At 44.2% G+C, this 19,540-nt stretch overlaps 1 protein-coding gene across 2 annotated transcripts in view; it reads left to right on the plus strand.

Annotated features, from left to right (window-relative positions):
* LOC137430683 (uncharacterized) overlaps positions 1 to 19,540 on the plus strand; it is a 119,416-nt gene that overhangs the window by 32,481 nt on the left and 67,395 nt on the right. For both annotated transcript variants that reach the window (XM_078781183.1, XM_078781184.1), the window contains exons 4-5: positions 12,002 to 12,037; positions 12,112 to 12,384. In XM_078781183.1, coding sequence (XP_078637309.1) covers positions 12,002 to 12,037; positions 12,112 to 12,279 — 204 coding nt within the window. In that variant the 3' untranslated portion in view covers positions 12,280 to 12,384. The remainder of the gene's footprint in view (positions 1 to 12,001; positions 12,038 to 12,111; positions 12,385 to 19,540) is intronic.

Consider the following 19,540-nt stretch of genomic DNA (forward strand, 5'->3'; position numbering starts at 1 on the left):
AGAGATTAGAGACACAAAGAGAGCAACTGCGGAAGGAAGTCGGACAAATACAACAGTTCAGGAAAGGAATCCTAAAACCTAAAACTAAAAAAGGGAATCAAAAGAATATAAAACAAATACAAAATCAAAGACAGACCTCGAGTGTTTGGGTGCTGAAAACAAACTCAAAATAGAAATGATAGTAAGGAAGAAAAAAAAACTATGAAGAAGGAAGCAACAGGAGAAACCAAAACCACATGTTTGAAAGTCACCCAAAGAGATTTTTACCGTGAATTGGGAAAACAAAACCAGAATGTGTCAACTCCCCCTGAAAAAAAAAACTGGAAAAATCTGGAAAGGAATTTTTGAAGATCGAAAAGACCATAACAAGGAAGCAGAATGGATCTCAAATTTGGAAAAGAAGAAGCAACATCTCAAATAAATTCCCCCATTGATTTATTGATGAAGAGAAAATGAGAAAACAACTTTTTAAAATGCCAAACTTCAAAAGGCCAGGCCCAGATGGAATTCCAAATTTCTGGCTAAAACAACTTGATGCTCTTCACAATCACTACGCCAGGACATTTAATGAACTGATCCAAGAGGAAAAGGCAGTGGATGAGTGGCTCATAGAAGGGAACACCTTTCTCATCCCAAAATCTGAGGAAACCAAACTTCCCCACAAATACCGGCTGATAACATACCTACCAACATACTAACATACAAACTGCTGACAGGAATCATCACAGAATTGATGTACCATCATCTAACACAGCAACGAGGTTTAGAGGCAGAACAAAAGGGATGTAAGAGAGGTTGTTATGGAACAACTGAACACCTACTACTGAACAAGGCCACACTTGAAAATTGCAAAATGTGAAGAACTAAATTGTCCACCACCTGGGGGACGATAAGAAAGCTTTCGACAATGTCCCACATGCGTGGATGATAAAATGCATGCAAATATACAAAATCTATCCCCAAATAATCAAACTGATTGAGAAATCGATGGAGCTCTGGAACACCACATTGATATTACAGCACTCAGAAGGGAATATCGAAATACCAGATGTGAAGATACGATGTGGAATCTTCCAGGGAGACAGTCTTTCCTCCCTTATAGTTTGTCGGGGTCTGGACTCGCTAAGTAACCTCATCAATAAACAAGGAAACGGATACACCCTCACAACCCACAGACGAACATCCAAATAAATAGGAAAGGTTACACACCTACATCATGGATGATTTAAAGCTCTTCTCACCAAATGACAGAAAATTGACAGAAAAACTAAAACTAGTCAAACGGTTTTCCGAGGACATTCAAATGGAATTTGGACTAGATAAGTGCGCCAGGTGCACATTTGTACAAGATAACCAACAAAAACAGACAACATTAAAATTGACCTTGAAACAACACCAGCAGTTAGACTAGAACGACACTCTTCAACGTCATGACGTCGACTGATATACCTCCGCCTACATTATTACATCATTATAATACTTGTATCAAGTTTTAATTTAAATCCCTTCAGCTGTTCACAAGTTCTCACATTTTTACATGACATGGCCTCTGACATTTGACCTCGGGACCCCCCAAAATCGAATCAGTTAATCTGTACATGATACATATCTGTACCAAGTTTGAATTAGATCCCTTTAACCATTCTCAAGTTATAGACCTATTACCGACTTTCACCTTTAACCTTTGACCTGAGGTGTTTGACCTCAGGTGTTTAACCTTTGTCAATCTTGAACCTAAAATCGAATCAGATAATCTTTACATCATCATACATACCTCTACCAAGTTTGAATTAGATCACTTCAGCCATTCTCGAGTTATAGACCTATTACAGATTTGACCGATGACCCCAAAATCGAATAAGTTGGTCACTGGTCACTCTACTCTGGACATGCTGCTTCTGCTTTCTCAACAATGGATGGAGGTCCTCAATGCCAAACAGGAAATTAGAGCTGTCTCCCTTGACATATCATGTGCCTTCGATATGGTCTGGCACCCCGCTCTGCTCACCAAACGCTCCTCCTTTGGTATCCATGGAAATCTCCATGCATGGCTGGCGGACTTCCTCTCTACTCGTAGTCAACGTGTGGCCCTGAATGGGTTTCTCTCATCTCCTCTTGCTGTTCAGGCTGGAGTTCCCCAAGGCAGTGTTCTGGACCCTGTGCTTTTTCTGGTCTTTTTTTTTTTGTATACAAGATCGAGGCTCGTGAAAGAGCGAACATTAATCACACAGAAAGACAAACAGACACACAAAACAAATAACATCGGGAGCGGGAGACAAGATGGGGAGAGAGGGGGAAGGACACAAACACAACATTTGAGAGCAGGGACCGAGAGACATGGAGACATCGAGAGAACTGTGGGAGGGAGAGGGCTTTGGGGGGGAGGCATGGGAAGGGGGGGGGGGTGGGAGAGGTATAAAACATATGGACACTGCCAAGACTTCCAGGAAAGAAGTTGGAATTTCAAACAAGGTGGATCTGGGGTGAATTAGTGGGGGTAGAAAAGATCAAGGTTTTGGATGGGGTAAGATAAGAGATGGTGGTGAACAGCTGTTTTGAAGACCTGGAGGGAGGAGTGTGATTGAAGTGAGTGTGGGAGTTTGTTCCAGAGGCGGGAGAAAAGAGGATTGAAAGAGTGAAGGTGAGGAGAGAGCCGAGATTTCGGCAGTTTAACCATCAGAGGGTGGCTGGCAGATCTTGTGCGACCTGTAGGAATATTTGGGGGACAGAGCACAGAGAGAGCTGGGGGAGCAAGGCCGGAGAGGAGTCGGTAGAAGACAGAAAGACCACCTACCTGCCTGTGGTGAGTGAGTGAAAGGCCCTCAGAGATAGCTTCATCGCGGGAGATTCCAATGATTCTGAAAGCTTTGGATTCAACAGCGTGAAGCCGAGCCAGGTGTGAGGCAGGAGAACCAGCCCATAGGGGAGAACAGTATTCCATTGAGCTGCGGATGAAAGTCTTGTATGTGGTGAGGAGCTCAGGTGTGCCTAGGAAGGACTTCGCACGACGGAGGATGCCCAGTCGGCGACTGGCTTTGGAGGCCAGCTTGGAAATGTGGTTTTCCCAAGAAAGATCATGGCAGATGGTGAGACCCAAAAGCTTGAGCGACAGAACTTCTTGGAGAGGATTGTTGAGAAAGTAGATGGGAGGGTTGTCCAGTCGATCTTTTCGGAGAGACATAGTAAGAGTGTGAGATTTGTCAGGATTGAAAGACATGTTCCACATGTTTGACCAGTCTGTGATTTTGTCCAGGTCTTCAGAGAGTGAGGAGGCTGCAGACTGCCGATCTGAGGGAAGAGGAATGGAGCGGCAGAGAGTGGAGTCATCAGCAAAGAGATACAGAGGATTTTCCAGAGAGTCGGAGAGATCATTGATAAAGACCAGAAAAAGCACAGGGCCCAGCACACTGCCTTGGGGAACTCCAGCTTGAACGGGAAGGGGAGATGAGAGAAATCCATTCAGGGCCACACGTTGACTGCAACCAGAGAGGAAGTCCGCAAGCCATGCATGGAGATTTCCATGGATACCATAGGAGGAGAGTTTGGTGAGCAGAGCTGGGTGCCAGACCGTATCGAAGGCACGTGATATGTCAAGGGAGACAGCTCTGATTTCCTGTTTGGCATTGAGGACCTCCATCCATTGTTGAGACAGCAGAAGCAGCATGTCCAGAGTAGAGTGACCTGGTCTGAAACCAAATTGATGATCAGAGATCAAGCCATTGGAGAAGAGGAAAGATTTCATATCCGAAGCAATGATGGATTCCATGACTTTGCTGATAATTGGGAGCAGGCTGATTGGTCTGTAGTTGCAAGGATCTGTTTTTGCACCTTTTTTGTGTAAAGCGGTAATGTTTGCTGATTTCCAGGATGCTGGCAGATGACCTCGAGCAAAAGATAGGGTGAAAAGAACTGAGAGAGGGTGAGATAGAGCGGCAGAGCAGGATTTTAGGACCCGTGGGCTGATGCCATCTGGTCCAGTTGCAGAATCAGAGTCGAGGTTTGACAAAAACTCCTCCACCTTGTCAGGAGAGAAGGTCACAGAGTCCAGGAGCAGTTTGGTTCGACTGGGAAAGGTGGGAACAGAGAGAGATGGGTTTGGGACTAAGGATTTTGAGGCAAACACAGAGTTGAGGCATTCGGCTTTGTCACGTGCGATGTCAACTGTGTGGCCATTTGAGGTAAGGGAGGGGATGGAGGGGGAACAAACACCAGAAACGGATTTGACCAGACGCCACCAGGATTTGGAGGAAGGAGACCGGTTTGAGAGTTCATTCTTGAGTGAGGAGAGATAGTGCTTCCTGGCACTCCTGAGGGTAGACACACACTTGTTCCGAGCTTGGTGGAAGGAACTGAGATTTCCTTCAGTTGGATTAGCCTTCCAAGAGGCAAAGGCAAGTTGTTTCAGGGCAACTGCCTCACCACAAGATTCAGTGTACCATGGACGGGAGGAAGGGTAAGACAACTGAAGGCGAGATGGGATAAATCTGTGCATGAGAGAGATCAGTTTGCTTTGGAAGAATTCCCAGGAAGAATTGATGTCAGAGGCAGTGGAGATGGGAGACCAATCCAGACGATTGATGGCTGCTTGAAGACCGTCCCAGTCGGCCTGAGTGAAATGCCAGACTCGTCGACGCTGAGGAGGCTCTCTGAGAATGGCCAGTGAGATGTCCACTTTGACAAGCACATGATCAGAAGAACCGATTGGAGCAGAAGAAGAGCAGCAGACATTAGCAGGGAAGTTCGTCATAACCAAGTCTAGAAGAGAAGATACTCCATTGGCTGAGATCCGGGTCGGGAAATTGACAGATTGTGTCAATCCCAGTGAGTCACAGAAGTCCTTTGCTGAGGTGCCATGACTGGTGAGAGAGGAACCCACACCCAACCAGGTGGCATGATGACAATTGAAGTCACCACATATGAGGAAGAGAGAGTTGGGATGAGTGGATAGAAGTTGGCCCATGTTGTCGGACAGTGAAATGTAGATGGAGTCATCACTGTTTGGGGGACGGTACAGAACACATATGAACAAAAGGTGGGAGCGGAGAGGAAGCCGTAGCCAGAGGTACTCCTGGGGGTGAGGAGGAGAGAGGGCAGTGCAAGGAGAGTGAGGAAGAGAGTTTTTGATAAAGATAGCCACCCCACCACCAGGCCGAGGCTCAGGTCTATCATACCGGAGGAGGGAGTAACCAGGAAGAGATATTAAGGAATCAGAGACATCTTGAAGGAGGAAAGTCTCTGTTAAGCAGATCAAGTCTGGATTGTCAGAAGCAACCTGTATGGAGAGATCAGTCAGATTTGAGCGAAGGCCCCGGATGTTTGAGGTCCATACCGTTAATGAAGAGAGAGGAGGAATGGTATGGGGGGAGATTTGAATGGGAGGGGTTGGGGGGGAGTTTTGAAGGGGAGGAGTGAGGGGGGAGTTTAGGAGGGGAAGGGCAAGGGGGGAGTTCAGGAGTGGAAGGGCAAGGGGGGAGTTCAGGAGTGGAGGGGCAGGGGGGGAGTTTAAGAGTGGCGGGGCAAGGGGGGAGTTTAGGAGTGTAGGTGCAAGGGGAGGGATTTGGATGGGAGGGGCAAGAGGCGAGTTTAGAAAGTGGATGATTAATGAAAGACGAACATTGAAAACAAATTGGGTTTGTTGTGATTTTCAAGTTAGCAATCCGGTTCAGAACGATGGAGGAGGGATGGAATGAATGTGAATTTAGACCATGTAGTGAGGGAGACGTATAAGATATTGAATTTCTTTTTTTTGAGGTGGAATGAGTTGGAGAGGAAATTGAGAAAAGCCTTTTAAATAGGAAGAAAAACAGCGTGTTGTAAAATACCACTGAGTAAAACACTGAAGGGGAAAGGTTATACATATTTAAATAATATTTAAACAGAACCGTGAACAATCTTATGTGCACAAAAATACCAACGGGGGGAGAGCCGAGAGGGACCACCACGAGTCACGTGAAGGGCAAACGGTGGATGGCAAGGAGTTAATGGGGGCGGGGCGAACAGCACACCTGGACAGAAAATACAGGATGAGTCAACAGTACACGTGGAGAAAGGAAAATAAATGTTTTGTTTTTTTCTGTTTGTGTGGTTTTTGGGGGTGGGGGGGGGGGGGAGGTGGGGATTTAGAACGTTAGACAGAGTATTATGTTCGGGGTAGAAGGGAAAAAAACTAAGAGCCAAGCAAAACACGATTAAGATAACAAACACCGACGGGGGTACAACTACAAGGCCGCACACGAGGAGCAGAACACGATTAAATAATTACAAGTTACAGGAAATTCAAACCAAAAGTAACTATAATCAAAACAATAACGCATGGACGATAAAATAACGAGTTGAAATTTGACAATCTATCTGGGGAAATGGGGGAGAAACACGTGGTCGAAGAACGAACGAACGAACGAATAAGAATGAATAAACGAATGAGAACAGAGAAGGAAATGTTTTTTTTTTGGATTTTTTTGAGTTGTGATTTACACAAGGAAGAGGGCTATGGGGTGAAAAGATTGGGAAAACAGAGAACGAAAGTTATTGGATCACAAAAACACGGACCGCTGAGAGAAAAACAAAGCCTCGAGGTTGTACAGTGTTCACTGTACAACTACAAGGCCTCAAACCACGACCCGAATTAACACGATTTTCAATACAGGTATGAAAGATTTGCACCGAAAATCTTCGTCGGGAGACAATATATACACCATAAAATAAATAGTTATAACGAAAATACAAATGGGAACAATTACTTAACTTCGATTTCGATGGATAGCATGGAGAGCTGAGAATAACGAACCCTCGCCAGCAAGACCGGAAACCTCAAAATGGTCTTCATCAATGATCTCTCTGACTCTCTTGAAAATCCTCTCTATCTCTTTGCTGATGACTCTACTCTCTGTCGCTCCATTCCTCATCCCTCAGATCGGCAGTCTGCAGCCTCCTCACTCTCTGCAGACCTGGACAAAATCACAGACTGGGCAAACTAGTGGAACATGTCTTTCAATTCTGACAAATCTCACACTCTTACGATGTCTCTCCAAAAAGACCGACTGGACAACCCTCCCATCCACTTTCTGAATAATCCTCTCCAAGAAGTTCTGTCACTCAAGCTTTTGGGTCTCACTATCTGCCATGATCTTTCCTGGGAAAACCACATTTCAAATCTGGCCTCCAAAGCCAGTCGCCGACTGGGCATCCTCCGTCGTGGGAAGTCCTTCCTTGGCACACCTGAGCTCCTCACCACATACAAGGCTTTCATCCGCAGCTCAATGGAATACTGCTCTCCCCTCTGGGCTGGTGCTCCTGCCTCACACTTAGCTCGTCTTCACGCTGTTGAAACCAAAGCGTTCAGAATCATTGGAATCTTCTACGATGAAGCTAACTCCAAGGGCCTTTTACTCACTCACCGCAGGCAGGTTGGTGGTCTTTCCGTCTTCTACCGACGCTTCTCTGGCCTTGCCCCCCCAGCTCTCTCTGGGCTCTGTCCCCCAAATATTCCTACAGGTCGCACAAGATCTGCCTGCAACCCTCTTATGGTTAAACTGCCAAAATCAAGACTCTCTGCTCACCTTCACTCCTCTTTTCTCCCGCCTCTGGAACAAACTCCCTCATTCTCTTCAATCCCACTCCACCCTCCAGGTCTTTAAAACAGCTGTTCACCACCATCTCTTATCTTCCCCCATCCAAACCCTTGATCTTTTCTACCCTCGCTAATTTCACCCCAAATCCACTTTTTTGAAATACCAACTTCTGTCCTGGAAGTCCTTGGTGTCCTTGTGTTTTATACTTCTCCCACCCCCCCCCCCCCTTCCCACACCTCCTCCCCCCAAGCCCTCTCCCTCCCACACATCTCCCTGCTCTCAAATGTTATGTTTGTGTGCGTCCCCTTCTCTCCCCATCTTGTCTTCCGCTCCCTCTTTTTATATATTTTGTTTGTCTGGTTGATTTGTTTGTGAAATAAATGTTAGCTCTTTCACGAGCCTCGATTCAGTATACAAAAAAAGTTTAATTTTTACATCATTAAACATACCTGTACTATGTTTGAATTGGATCACTTCAGCCGTTCTCAAGTCATAGAGCTATTATAAACTTTGACCTATGACCCCAAAATCGAATCACATAATCTTTACAACATTGTACATATCTCCACCAAGTTTGAATTAGATCACCTCAGCCATTCTCAAATTATAGACCTATTACAGATGTGACCTTTGACCCCAAAATCTAATCACTTCATCTAGTTTACATCATTATACATGCCTGTACTAAGTTTGAATTAGATCACTTCAGCCGTTCTCAAGTTATAGACCTATTACAGACTTTGACCTTTGACCTATTGACCCCAAAAGCTAGTCAGTTCATCTTCACATCATTCTACATAAGTGTACCAAATTTGGTCAGAATCCCATCACTGTACAATACAAGTTATCGTGGAAACAGTATTTGTTACCTAACATTACCTCTGACCTTTGTCCTTTGGCCTCGTGACCCCCAAATCTAATAATTTCATCTTTACCTCATCATACATCCCTGTGCCAAATTTGACTAGGATCCCTTTAGCCGTTCTCAAGTCATTGCGGTAACGAAAACCTATCATGGATGGACAGACAGACAGCCGGACGGACAAGCTGAAAACATAATGCCTCCGGCGACTTAGTCAGCAGAGGCATAAAAACGAAGCATCATACAAATACCTCGGAGTAGAAGAGTGACACCAAATGTGTCACAAACAAATGCGAAAAACAATCACCAAATAATACCTATATACAGTAGAACTAAACTGATCCTGAAAACATACTTCTCCCCAAGAAACAAAATCAAAGCCATAAACCAGCTCGCAGTGCCAGTGCTCCAATACAGCTGTGGAATAATAAACTGGGCCCAATCAGAAATCAACAAGTTAGACATCAAAACAAGAAAACTCCTTACCATCCAGAAAATGTTTTACATCTTTACATCATTCTATATAAGTCTAATAAGTTAATAACCAGTTCATCCCAAGAATGTACCTGCCGAGACGAGAAGGAGTGAATGGTCTGATGGAACTCAACCAGGTGCACAGAGCGATGAGTGTAGGACTAGCTGAGTATGTGAAATGCTCAACAGACTATCAGATGCAATTTGTAAACAAACATTAACACAACAAACCTCAAAAGGTATCCCTAACTCACCTTGAAAATAATTTCCAAAAACAGGTGTGAATAGAAGATGCCGCAGAGGAAAATGAAACAGCAACAAATACAGCCCCAACATTTGCAAAAAAGAACAAAATAAATATATAAAAAGAAATATCAAGAAATATACACCAACAACTGGGAGAATGACAAAAGAGCAGGAAATACAAAAAACAATTGGACATAGAGGGGATAGACAAAGAAGGCTCATTGGAATGGCTAAGAAGAGGTCAGCTCAACTGGGACAGGGAACTAATCATAATAAATGCCCAAGATCAAGGACACACCGACAATGGATTAAAAAAGATGGCAAGTCAGACGGACAAGTGTAGATTCTACAAGACAGAAACAGGAAGTACTCGTCACCTGCTCTCAGGATGCAAAACACTATTATCAGAACAACTTTACACACAACAGCACAACAAAGTATGCAAAGTGATTGATTGACATATCTACAAAAATGTAAACATTCCAGTTCCAGAAAACTCATGGAATCAGGAATCAAGAGCAATCAGTGAAATGAGGATGTCATGCTCACGTACGGCCTGATGATTCCATCGAGCGTGAACATAGAAAACAAAGCATTAGTCCGGACATTGTACTCATGAACAAAAAGGAAAAGACAGCATTGATGATCGAGATATCAGTACCCGGCGATTTTAGCCTAAACAACGCAGAAATCAAGAAAATGACCAAATACCAGGACCTCAAAAATGAGGTAAAGAGGTCTTAGAAGCTGAAGAGCATCGAAATTGTACCAGTGATAAATGGAGCAACAGGAATGATGAAGAAGAACCTCACTGAGATTTTGAAAACCATCCCCGGGAATATTACCACAAATGGACGACAGATGGAGGCAATCCGGGGTTCATTGACGATCCGGAAAAGAGAACTTGGAACAAAACTCTGAAAACGTTGAACAGCTTGGTCCATGAACCGTGATCCCTCACCGAAGAGGAGGTGGATACTTTGAGGAGTGAATACTTTGGATCCTGGGAGGACTCCGTTCCACCTCCTGAAACCCAAAAGTGGAGATAACAACCAACGACACACAAACACACCACCACCACCACCTTTTAGTGATAGGTGGCGGTGCTTCTGGAGAGATGCGATCTGTTTGGAGGGAGAAGAAGAACCTCAAACATGGCTGAGAACGACTTGAATGATGACTCATGGTGCTGAGGTGTGAGGCTGGGGAGGATATGAGCACTCTCAAGATGTAGCTGTTTGTTGTTTCCCAAACGGAAGTTTTTTGTCAATCTGGTTCGTCTTGGCCTAAAGCGAGGTGTTATCCAGATGTGAGGCCAGAGGACTTGTGAGGTACCTACACGTGGTTGGTCAGCTGTTTCCGAATGGACGTTTTTTTTTTTCGCTGACTCATTTTGTTTCTGACATTTTGACGCTTTGGGCAAGAAATGACGGCGGAAGAGAAAAGAACATCGACCCCTGTTTTTTCCTTTTTCCTGCCAATCACTGAAGCAGGATTATCTCTCCAGCAATCCAAGCTGTGGCTCGACTCTCCAGTGAAACTTCCGGTCCAAATACAATGACTGGGAGGCTGTGGGCCGGACAAGACATTGGGTCAAGCTGCGTGAACGAGCAAGGATTGTTGCGGATGATCGGAGAATTGAACTACAAACTAATGTAATCTTAGGAAAATTCGCCTCTGTGAACTTTTTGTGGCACTGCTGAAGACACAGACCGACTGTGTGTGTGTCCACTCGAGTACCTCAAATAAGCCCATGTTGTTCTATGTTAAGCGCACAATTTATTGTTTGCTTAATGTACGATTTGTAATGCTTAATTAATAATTAATTAATAATTAATGATAATTTGTAATTTAATTTGTAATTTGTAATTAATGTATGATAATTTGATAAATTAATTAATAATTAATGCTGAATAATGAATGTACTGTTTGTAATGCTTAATGGATGTTACGGTGTTAGTTGTTGAATTATTTTCGAATAACAAACGATTATTATATTGTTACGGTATCGCAAGGTACGCCGGGCTCATGAGTTGCGTACTCAGACCCGCCACCACTTGATAACTCCACTGCCTGACGGCTTTGTAAAGCAACTGCGTATACCAGTTGGGATATTTCGATCCAACAGGGTCCTCATGCCTTCGATGTCATGTTACCTATTGGTGACCTATTGAACTCAACTGAGGCCCGCACCCTCAACACGTACCCTAGTACTTATTATGGCCGAGTGGAACCGTGGGTGCAGCGTTGGCTAAGCACTACGGAAGCGAAACAGTGGGGCATATCTCCCGTCTATCTATTATGTACACACTATATCAGTTCAATGAAAGAAAGGACACAAATGAACAGGTTTGAAACGTTTACCAAGTACAAGGACGTATTTACAGCAAGCACATTATTCACAAGGCTTTATTCACAAAGCAATCAACAGCAATCTTTATTTCACAAGCAGTCAATCATCAAAGCAGTTGAGTGTGCGATTGAGTGGAGGCAACTGTGGGTGTGCGTTTGGGTGGGAATGGTGGGTGTGCGGTTGAGTGGCTGTAGTTGTGCAATTGAGTGACAGCGGGGTTTCGGGTGTGGTATTTAGACGGTGCGGGCACAGCTCTATGCCGCCATAGGCCACACTGCCAGGAATGACAACAAACGGGGGGGGGGGGGGGGGGAATATAAAATAAATGACGGCACAATCCAAGGTGGCGAGGAGCTGGCATCTTTTTGAATTTGTATAGTTCTGGTTGTTGAGAGGTTTTAGAGCACAATTTCCAGATGTAATTGCAGAAATAAAATGGAAAAACAAGTATTTTGGGAAATGCTTGTCCCACACCTGTTTATTCTTGTATTACAGTTCCACCAGCGAAGGCAGAAAAACACCGATGAAGAGGTAAGAAGAGCAAATTATATAAAAATAATGTCAAAATATGGCCTGCTTTTAAAGAACCCAAATTCTGTTTTCAGGCACTCATACGACCAGAGGGAACCGATGGAGGTGGTGATAAGGAGCAGATTAAGCACAAAAAAGCGGTAGTCGAGGTCGAACCTCCTTTGCAGGACACCCCAGATCCTAAGGCAAGATGGATTTTATTATTATTTTTATTTATACAAAGACAAAAACTCGTGCAGTAACTGTACAAAGCATATAAACACACATACACACACATACACACACACACACAAAGACATTAGACAAGACGAGGCATGTCAGGGTACACATCCAATGACCTTGGGGAAGTGACGTATTTTCTGGAGAACTTCCTGTGGTATCGATGATACATTTTTATGGGTGGGGTCAAATGCAGACCTTGACAGGGCAGGGTCGAGTGTGGGTATAGACGTGGTGGAGGTGCCTGGTGACACGGGAATGGGGGAGAGGCTGGTGGAGATGGGGATAGACTGGTGTGGTCGGTCTATGGTGCCCACCGCGTCTCAGTGGTGGTGCTGTAAAGTGGGGCCTGGGTGTTGAGTCGAGGAAATGATAGGGGGTGGTGGGGTCAATGGCACAGTAAAGTGGTGGCAGGGGCACGGTTGTGTAGGGGTGCAACGGCGGTCCAGTTACAGCGTTGGTGGGGTCATTGGTGTGGTTGAGTGGTGGTGGGGGGATAGTTGAGTGGAGACGGGGACGTGATCGAGTGACGATGTGGATGAGGTCATTGACGACAGGTAGGATCAATGACAATAGGGGCGGGGTCGTGTGGTAGCAGGGTCAGTTTCTAGGTTTTATTAATATTTTTATTACTTTCAAGAATCGGCAAAGTAAGCAAATGGGGTAAAGGAACGGCAAATGTAATTTAGCATCAGGAAATGTAAAGTGCTGGAGATGGATAAGAATAATTACAAGTCCAGATACATTCAAAGTGCACCACCCCCATGCCAAATAAATAACGAGATGGTATTCATAGAATACTTACCCTGCACAGTCAACTTGGTGTGAGCCAACTCTTCTGTTTTGTACATTTTTTTTTTCTTTCATCCAATATGGCTGAAGACCACGTGAGCAATGACATCATAAATTTATATTCTCGAATATAATTGTTGCATAGATCACGCTCAATACAGATCAAGCGTTATACTTGTCGAATTATGACGTCATAATGAAGGTACCGATGACATCATCATTAACTAACATATCTTATTCCATGTGGGGAGTACTTGACAATGAGCCTTGTTTCAATTTTTTCCATTGAGCTGTTTCAGAGATAAAGAGGTGTAACATTTTTCCAAGGTGGCGTCCATATCACATGACCTATGACGTCACAATTATGAATAAAAAATTTTCTACAGGCGGAGGCGCTCCTATGATAAAATGTTGTGTCAACCGGACCAACTGTTGCCGAATAAATGCATTTTTTAATGCAGACACGCACGTAGGCACGTACGTACGCCACACGTACACAACCGATTGCCTAACCCTGCTTTTCGCTTCGCGAGCACAAGGTAATAACCATGCAGCACATAGGTACAGTATTGGGAGGGATAGGTGTACAATAATAATTGATTGATTAATTGCATAATTGAAATAAATATATAGTAATGGTAAAATAATTTCCGAATCAATTGTCTAATAGCATATCTCAACCACCAGTGTTTCATCCGAAGCTGTAACTTTTGGAAAATTCATGAAATAACTCGTTAATAGAACAAAATAAAAAATAATTGATTAATCAATAAAAAGTACATCGATTAATTGATAAATCAATAAATCAAAAATACCCTTTTCAGCCAAATCCCTTGGTCATTGTCGTGTCCAAATATCAGCTTCCTAGCTCAAAAGGTGCCTGAGATATTGCCCAGAGGAGAAATAAAATAAATAAATGATTAATAATGAAAATAAATAAATAATAATCATTAAAAAATTGAATAGTAAATCAATTGGTTAATAGAAAACATAAACCACCACCATTTCATCTGAATCTGTAACTAAAAAAAAAAAAAATTAAGCCATTTCGTGAATAATTAAATAATTAATCGATTCATTGATTAATCAATAAATCAAAAATAGCCTTTACAGCCAAATCACTTGGTCATTGGCATGTCCAAATATCAGCTACCCAGCTCAAAATGTGCCTGATAATGGCCAGAAGAGAAAGGAAATATATAAGTACTTAATTAATTGATAATAATTAAATAACTCATCAATAAATTGATTAATCAAAAAACATGAAATATCGTTTTTGACAAAGTACTAGCTCACTAATGTGCCAAAATTTCAGCTTCCTAGCTCATATTATGGCTGAGATATCACCTTGCTAAAGACCTTGCTCAACGCGCGAAACGCGCGGGTCAAAATGGCCGACGACTCGTTCTTGAGACATAACAGCCCGACGATAATTCTCATCGGAATCCACCGCCAAAAACCTGACACGCAGGTTGATCGGGCACAGCGATGACAACTCTGTCGCAGGAATCCCTTTCCCGGGAATCCCGAAAGTTCGCTAGTGACTCCCGTTCGACAACGTTCGCTTCAGAACTCGGAGCGGCTCGGCTTTTTTGTCCGACTCCCTTGCTCCGCCCTCTTTCTCTCTCTTCTTCCTCTTCGTCGTCCGGTTCCCGATCCGGTTTCCTGTTTCTTTTAACATTAACTTTTTTACCTTTTGAAAACAGTTCATGGACAATAAACCTTTTGAAAACAATAATAGTACATGGAATCAGAAATATTTACAGTGGATGCAAACCAACACAACGGAAGTGCCGAATCCGTAACAATACATAAACCACCACCATTTCATCCGAATCTGTAACTTTAAAAAAAATTAATTAAGTAAGTCATTCATCGAATAATTAAACAAATAATAGATCAATTAGTTAATCAATAAATAAAAAATGCCCTTTACAGCCAAATCACTTGGTCATTGGCATGCCCAAATATCAGCTTCCAAACTCAAAAGGTGCCTGAGATAATGCCCAGAAGAGAAAGGAAATGTCTAAGTACTTAATTAATCGCTAATAATTAAATAACTTCTCAATTTATTGATTAATCAAAAAAAAATATACCGTTTTTGACAAAGGACTTGCTCACTATTGTGCCGAAATTTCAGCTTCCTAGCTCAAAGGATGGCTGAGATATCGCCCGGACAAACAAACCAACAAGAAAGAAAACAAGAAAACAAACAACCAGAGTGAAAACTGAGTACTCCCTTTCAGCGTGCGTCATTGCCGAGCCCAGTCCGGTGCCCAGCAATAACGTTATGCAACTCTTGTAGATGGCATCGGAAAGGAGCGGTGTACAACAAGAAAGACAGAAACGAGAGTGATAACTGAGTACTCCCTTTCAGCGCGCGTCATCGCCGGGCTCCGACGTCATGCAGCACCTGGAGATGGAATAGGAAAGGAGCAGAGTACAAAAACATGGATTACATAATGCATGAGGCAGTCTTAGAGCATGTCATGGAGGAGAAGGATCTGCGGCTGGGAATAGATGTGGGAGTGGAAGGACAGCACAGTGCTAGGTAGGCAGTTTATGGGTAAAGCTGATGAGATATTAGGATCTCGCAGGGGGTGAATTATAAATGAACTAGAACGGCACTTTTCGACGTCATGATGTCGACTGGTATGCCTTCGCCCAGATTATTACATCATGATAATACTTGTATCAAGTTTGATTTAAATCCATTCAGCTGGGCCCAAGTTAGCATATTTTTACCTGACATGCCCTCTGACCTTTCACCTATTGACGCCAAAATTTAATCAGTTCATGTTTACATCATTATGTTGGAACCCATCTGTGGATCGGTCCCATCGGCCGATGGGTCTGACCCATCTGTGGATCCGCAAACGGGTCAGACCCATCGCTGAGGGCCTCATCGAATCACATAGGGCCTCATAGAATCACACTGAGGGCCTCATAGAATCACATAATGCGTTATTGTGTTTATATAATTGACAATGCCCCGATTACGAAGCCACACCTTCATCTTTAGCTTTGGGGTGATTAAGGCATGCCAGGAATTGCTATATAAACAATGGAGAGCTGAGTCTGCCAGTGCCACCAGCGAAGTAGACCAGCGTTTTTAAATGGAGCGACATTATCTTATTTTTATCTTATCGACAAACCACATGTCACGGACTGCTTTATAAACATTTATGACATCAATTGCTTATTTTTAGGTTCAAATAAACATACTCATCCACCATTGATGTATACACATTCCTTCAAGGTGAACAACACATCCGCAGATGGCGCAGACCCATCGGCCGATGGGTCTGCATTGTCATTTCTCGTGCATCCACAGATGGGTTGCCAAACGGGTCAGACCCATCGGCCGATGGGACCGATCCACAGATGGGTTCCAACAATTATACATACCTGTACCAAGTTTTAATTTAAATCCCTTCAGCTGTTCACAAGTTCCCAAATTTTTACCTGACATGACCTCTGACCTTTGACCTCGGGACCCCCAAAATCTAATAAGTTAATCTTTACATCATTATACATATGTGTACCAAGTTTGAATTGGATCACTTCAGCCATTCTCAGGTTATAGATCTATTACAGATTTGACCTTTGACCCCAAAATGGAATCACTTAATCTTTACATCATTATACATACCTGCACTAAGCTTGAAATGGATCACTTTATTTTTTGTATACACAATCGAGGCTCGTGTAATAGAGCTAACACATTGAACATGAAAACATGCACAGACACACAAAACATACAATGAAGGGAGCGGGAGACAAGAGGGGGAGGGTGAGGGAGCACACAAGCACAACAGAAGACAACAGGTACATCGGGAGATCTGTGCAAGAGGAGGGATGGTGGAGGAGGGTGGGGTACACGGTATAAAGCAAATTAACATTACTAGGAATTTCAGGAAAGAAGTCGGGGGTTGAAAGAGGTGGATATGGGGTGTTTTAACGAGGGTAGAAAAGATCAAGGTTTTGGATGGGGGGAGATAAGAGATGGTGGTGAACAGCTGTTTTAAAGACCTGGAGGGATGAGTGGGATTGAAGAGAATGAGGGAGTTTGTTCCAGAGGCGGGAGAAAAGAGGAATGAAGGAGTGAAGGTGAGCAGAGAGTCTTGATTTTGGCAGTTTAACCATAAGAGGGTTGCAGGCAGATCTTGTGCGATCTGTAGGAATATTTTTGGGACAGAGCCCAGAGAGAGCTGGGGGAGCAAGGCCGGAGAGGAGTCGGTAGAAGACAGAAAGATCACCAACCTGCCTGTGGTGAGAGAGTGAAAGGCCCTCGGAATCAGCTTCATCGCAGGAGATTCCAATGATTCTGAATGCTTTGGTTTCAACAGCGTGAAGACGAGCTAGGTGTGAGGCAGGAGCACCAGCCCAGAGGGGAGAGCAGTATTCCATTGAGCTGCGGATGAACGCCTTGTATGTGGTGAGGAGCTCAGGTGTGCCAAGGAAGGACTTCGCATGACGGAGGATGCCCAGTCGGCGACTGGCTTTGGAGGCCAGCTTGGAAATGTGGTTTTCCCAGGAAAGATCATGGCAGATAGTGAGACCCAAAAGCTTGAGTGACAGAACTTCTTGGAGAGGATTATTCAGAAAGTAGATGGGAGGGTTGTCCAGTCGGTCTTTTCGGAGAGACATCGTAAGAGTGTGAGATTTGTCAGGATTGAAAGACATGTTCCACTTGTTTGCCCAGTCTGTGATTTTGTCCAGGTCTGCAGAGAGTGAGGAGGCTGCAGACTGCCGATCTGAGGGATGAGGAATGGAGCGGCAGAGAGTGGAGTCATCAGCAAAGAGATAGAGAGGATTTTCAAGAGAGTCAGAGAGATCATTGATGAAGACCAGAAAAAGCACAGGGCCCAGAACACTGCCTTGGGGAACTCCAGCCTGAACAGGAAGAGGAGATGAGAGAAACCCATTCAGGGCCACACGTTGACTACGACGAGAGAGGAAGTCCGCCAGCCATGCGTGGAGATTTCCATGGATACCAAAGGAGGAGAGTTTGGTGAGCAGAGCGGGGTGCCAGACCGTATCGAAGGCACGTGATATGTCGAGGGAGACAGCTCTAATTTCCTGTTTGGCATTGAGGACCTCCATCCATTGTTGAGACAGCAGAAGCAGCATGTCCAGAGTAGAGTGACCTGGTCTGAAACCAAATTGATGATCAGAGATCAAGCCATTGGAGAAGAGGAAAGATTTCATATGCGAAGCAATGATGGATTCCATGACTTTGCTGATAATTGGGAGAAGGCTGATTGGTCTGTAGTTGCTAGGATCTGTTTTTGCACCTTTTTTGTGCAAAGCGGTGATGTTGGCTGATTTCCAAGCAGATGGCAGTTGACCTTGAGCAAAAGAGAGGGTGAAGAGAACAGAGAGAGGGAGTGAAAGAGCGGAAGAACAGGATTTTAGGACCCGTGGGCTGATGCCGTCAGGTCCAGTTGCAGAATCAGAGTCGAGGGTTGACAGAAACTTTTCCACCTTGTCAGGAGGAAAGGACACGGAGTCCAGGAGCAGCTGGGTACGACGGGTACAGGAAGGGATGGGTTTGGGACACAAGATTTGGAGGCAAACACAGAGTTGAGGCATTCAGCTTTTTCACGTGCGGAGTCAGCTGTGTAGCCGTTTGAGGTAAGGGAGGGGATGGAGGGGGAACAAACAGCAGAAACAGATTTGACCAGATGCCACCAGGATTTGGAAGAGGGAGACAGATAAGAGAGTTCGGTCTTGAGAACGGAGAGATATTGTTTCCTGGCTCTCCTGAGGGTGGACACACACTTGTTTCAGGCTTTGTGAAAGGAAATGAGATTTAATTCCGTTGGATTTGCTTTCCAGGAGACGAAGGCAAGTTGTTTCTGGGCAACAGCCTCACCACAAGATTCCGTGTACCATGGACGGGAGGAAGGGTATGACAACTGAAGACGAGATGGGATAAATCTGTGCATGAGAGAGAGAGCAATTTACTTTGGAAGAATTCCCAGGATGAGTTGATGTCAGAGGTGGTAGAGATGAGAGACCAGTCCAGATGATTGATGGCTGCTTGAAGACCGTGCCAGTTGGCCTGAGTGAAATGCCAGACTCGTCGACGCTGAGGAGGCTCCCTGAGAATGGTCAGAGAGATGTCCACTTTAACAAGCACATGATCAGATGAGCCGATTGGAGCAGAAGAAGAGCAGCAGACATTTTCAGGGAAGTTAGTCATAACCAAGTCCAGAAGAGAAGATGCTCCGTTGACTGAGATCCGGGTCGGGAAATTGACAGATTGTGTGATCATTGGAAATTGACAGATCATTGATGAAGACCAGAAAAATCACAGGGCCCAGAACACTACCTTGGGGAACTCCAGCCAGAACAGGAAGGGGAGATGAGAGAAATCCATTCAGGCCCACACGTTGACTGCAACCAGAGAGGAAGTTCGCAAGCCATGCATGGAGATTTCCATGGAGATTTGTTGAGCAGAGCTGGGTGCCAGACCGTATCGAAGGC

This window comes from Myxine glutinosa, chromosome 7 (assembly GCF_964187855.1).
Source record: "Myxine glutinosa chromosome 7, kmMyxGlut1.1, whole genome shotgun sequence".
Classification (NCBI taxonomy): domain Eukaryota; kingdom Metazoa; phylum Chordata; class Myxini; order Myxiniformes; family Myxinidae; genus Myxine; species Myxine glutinosa.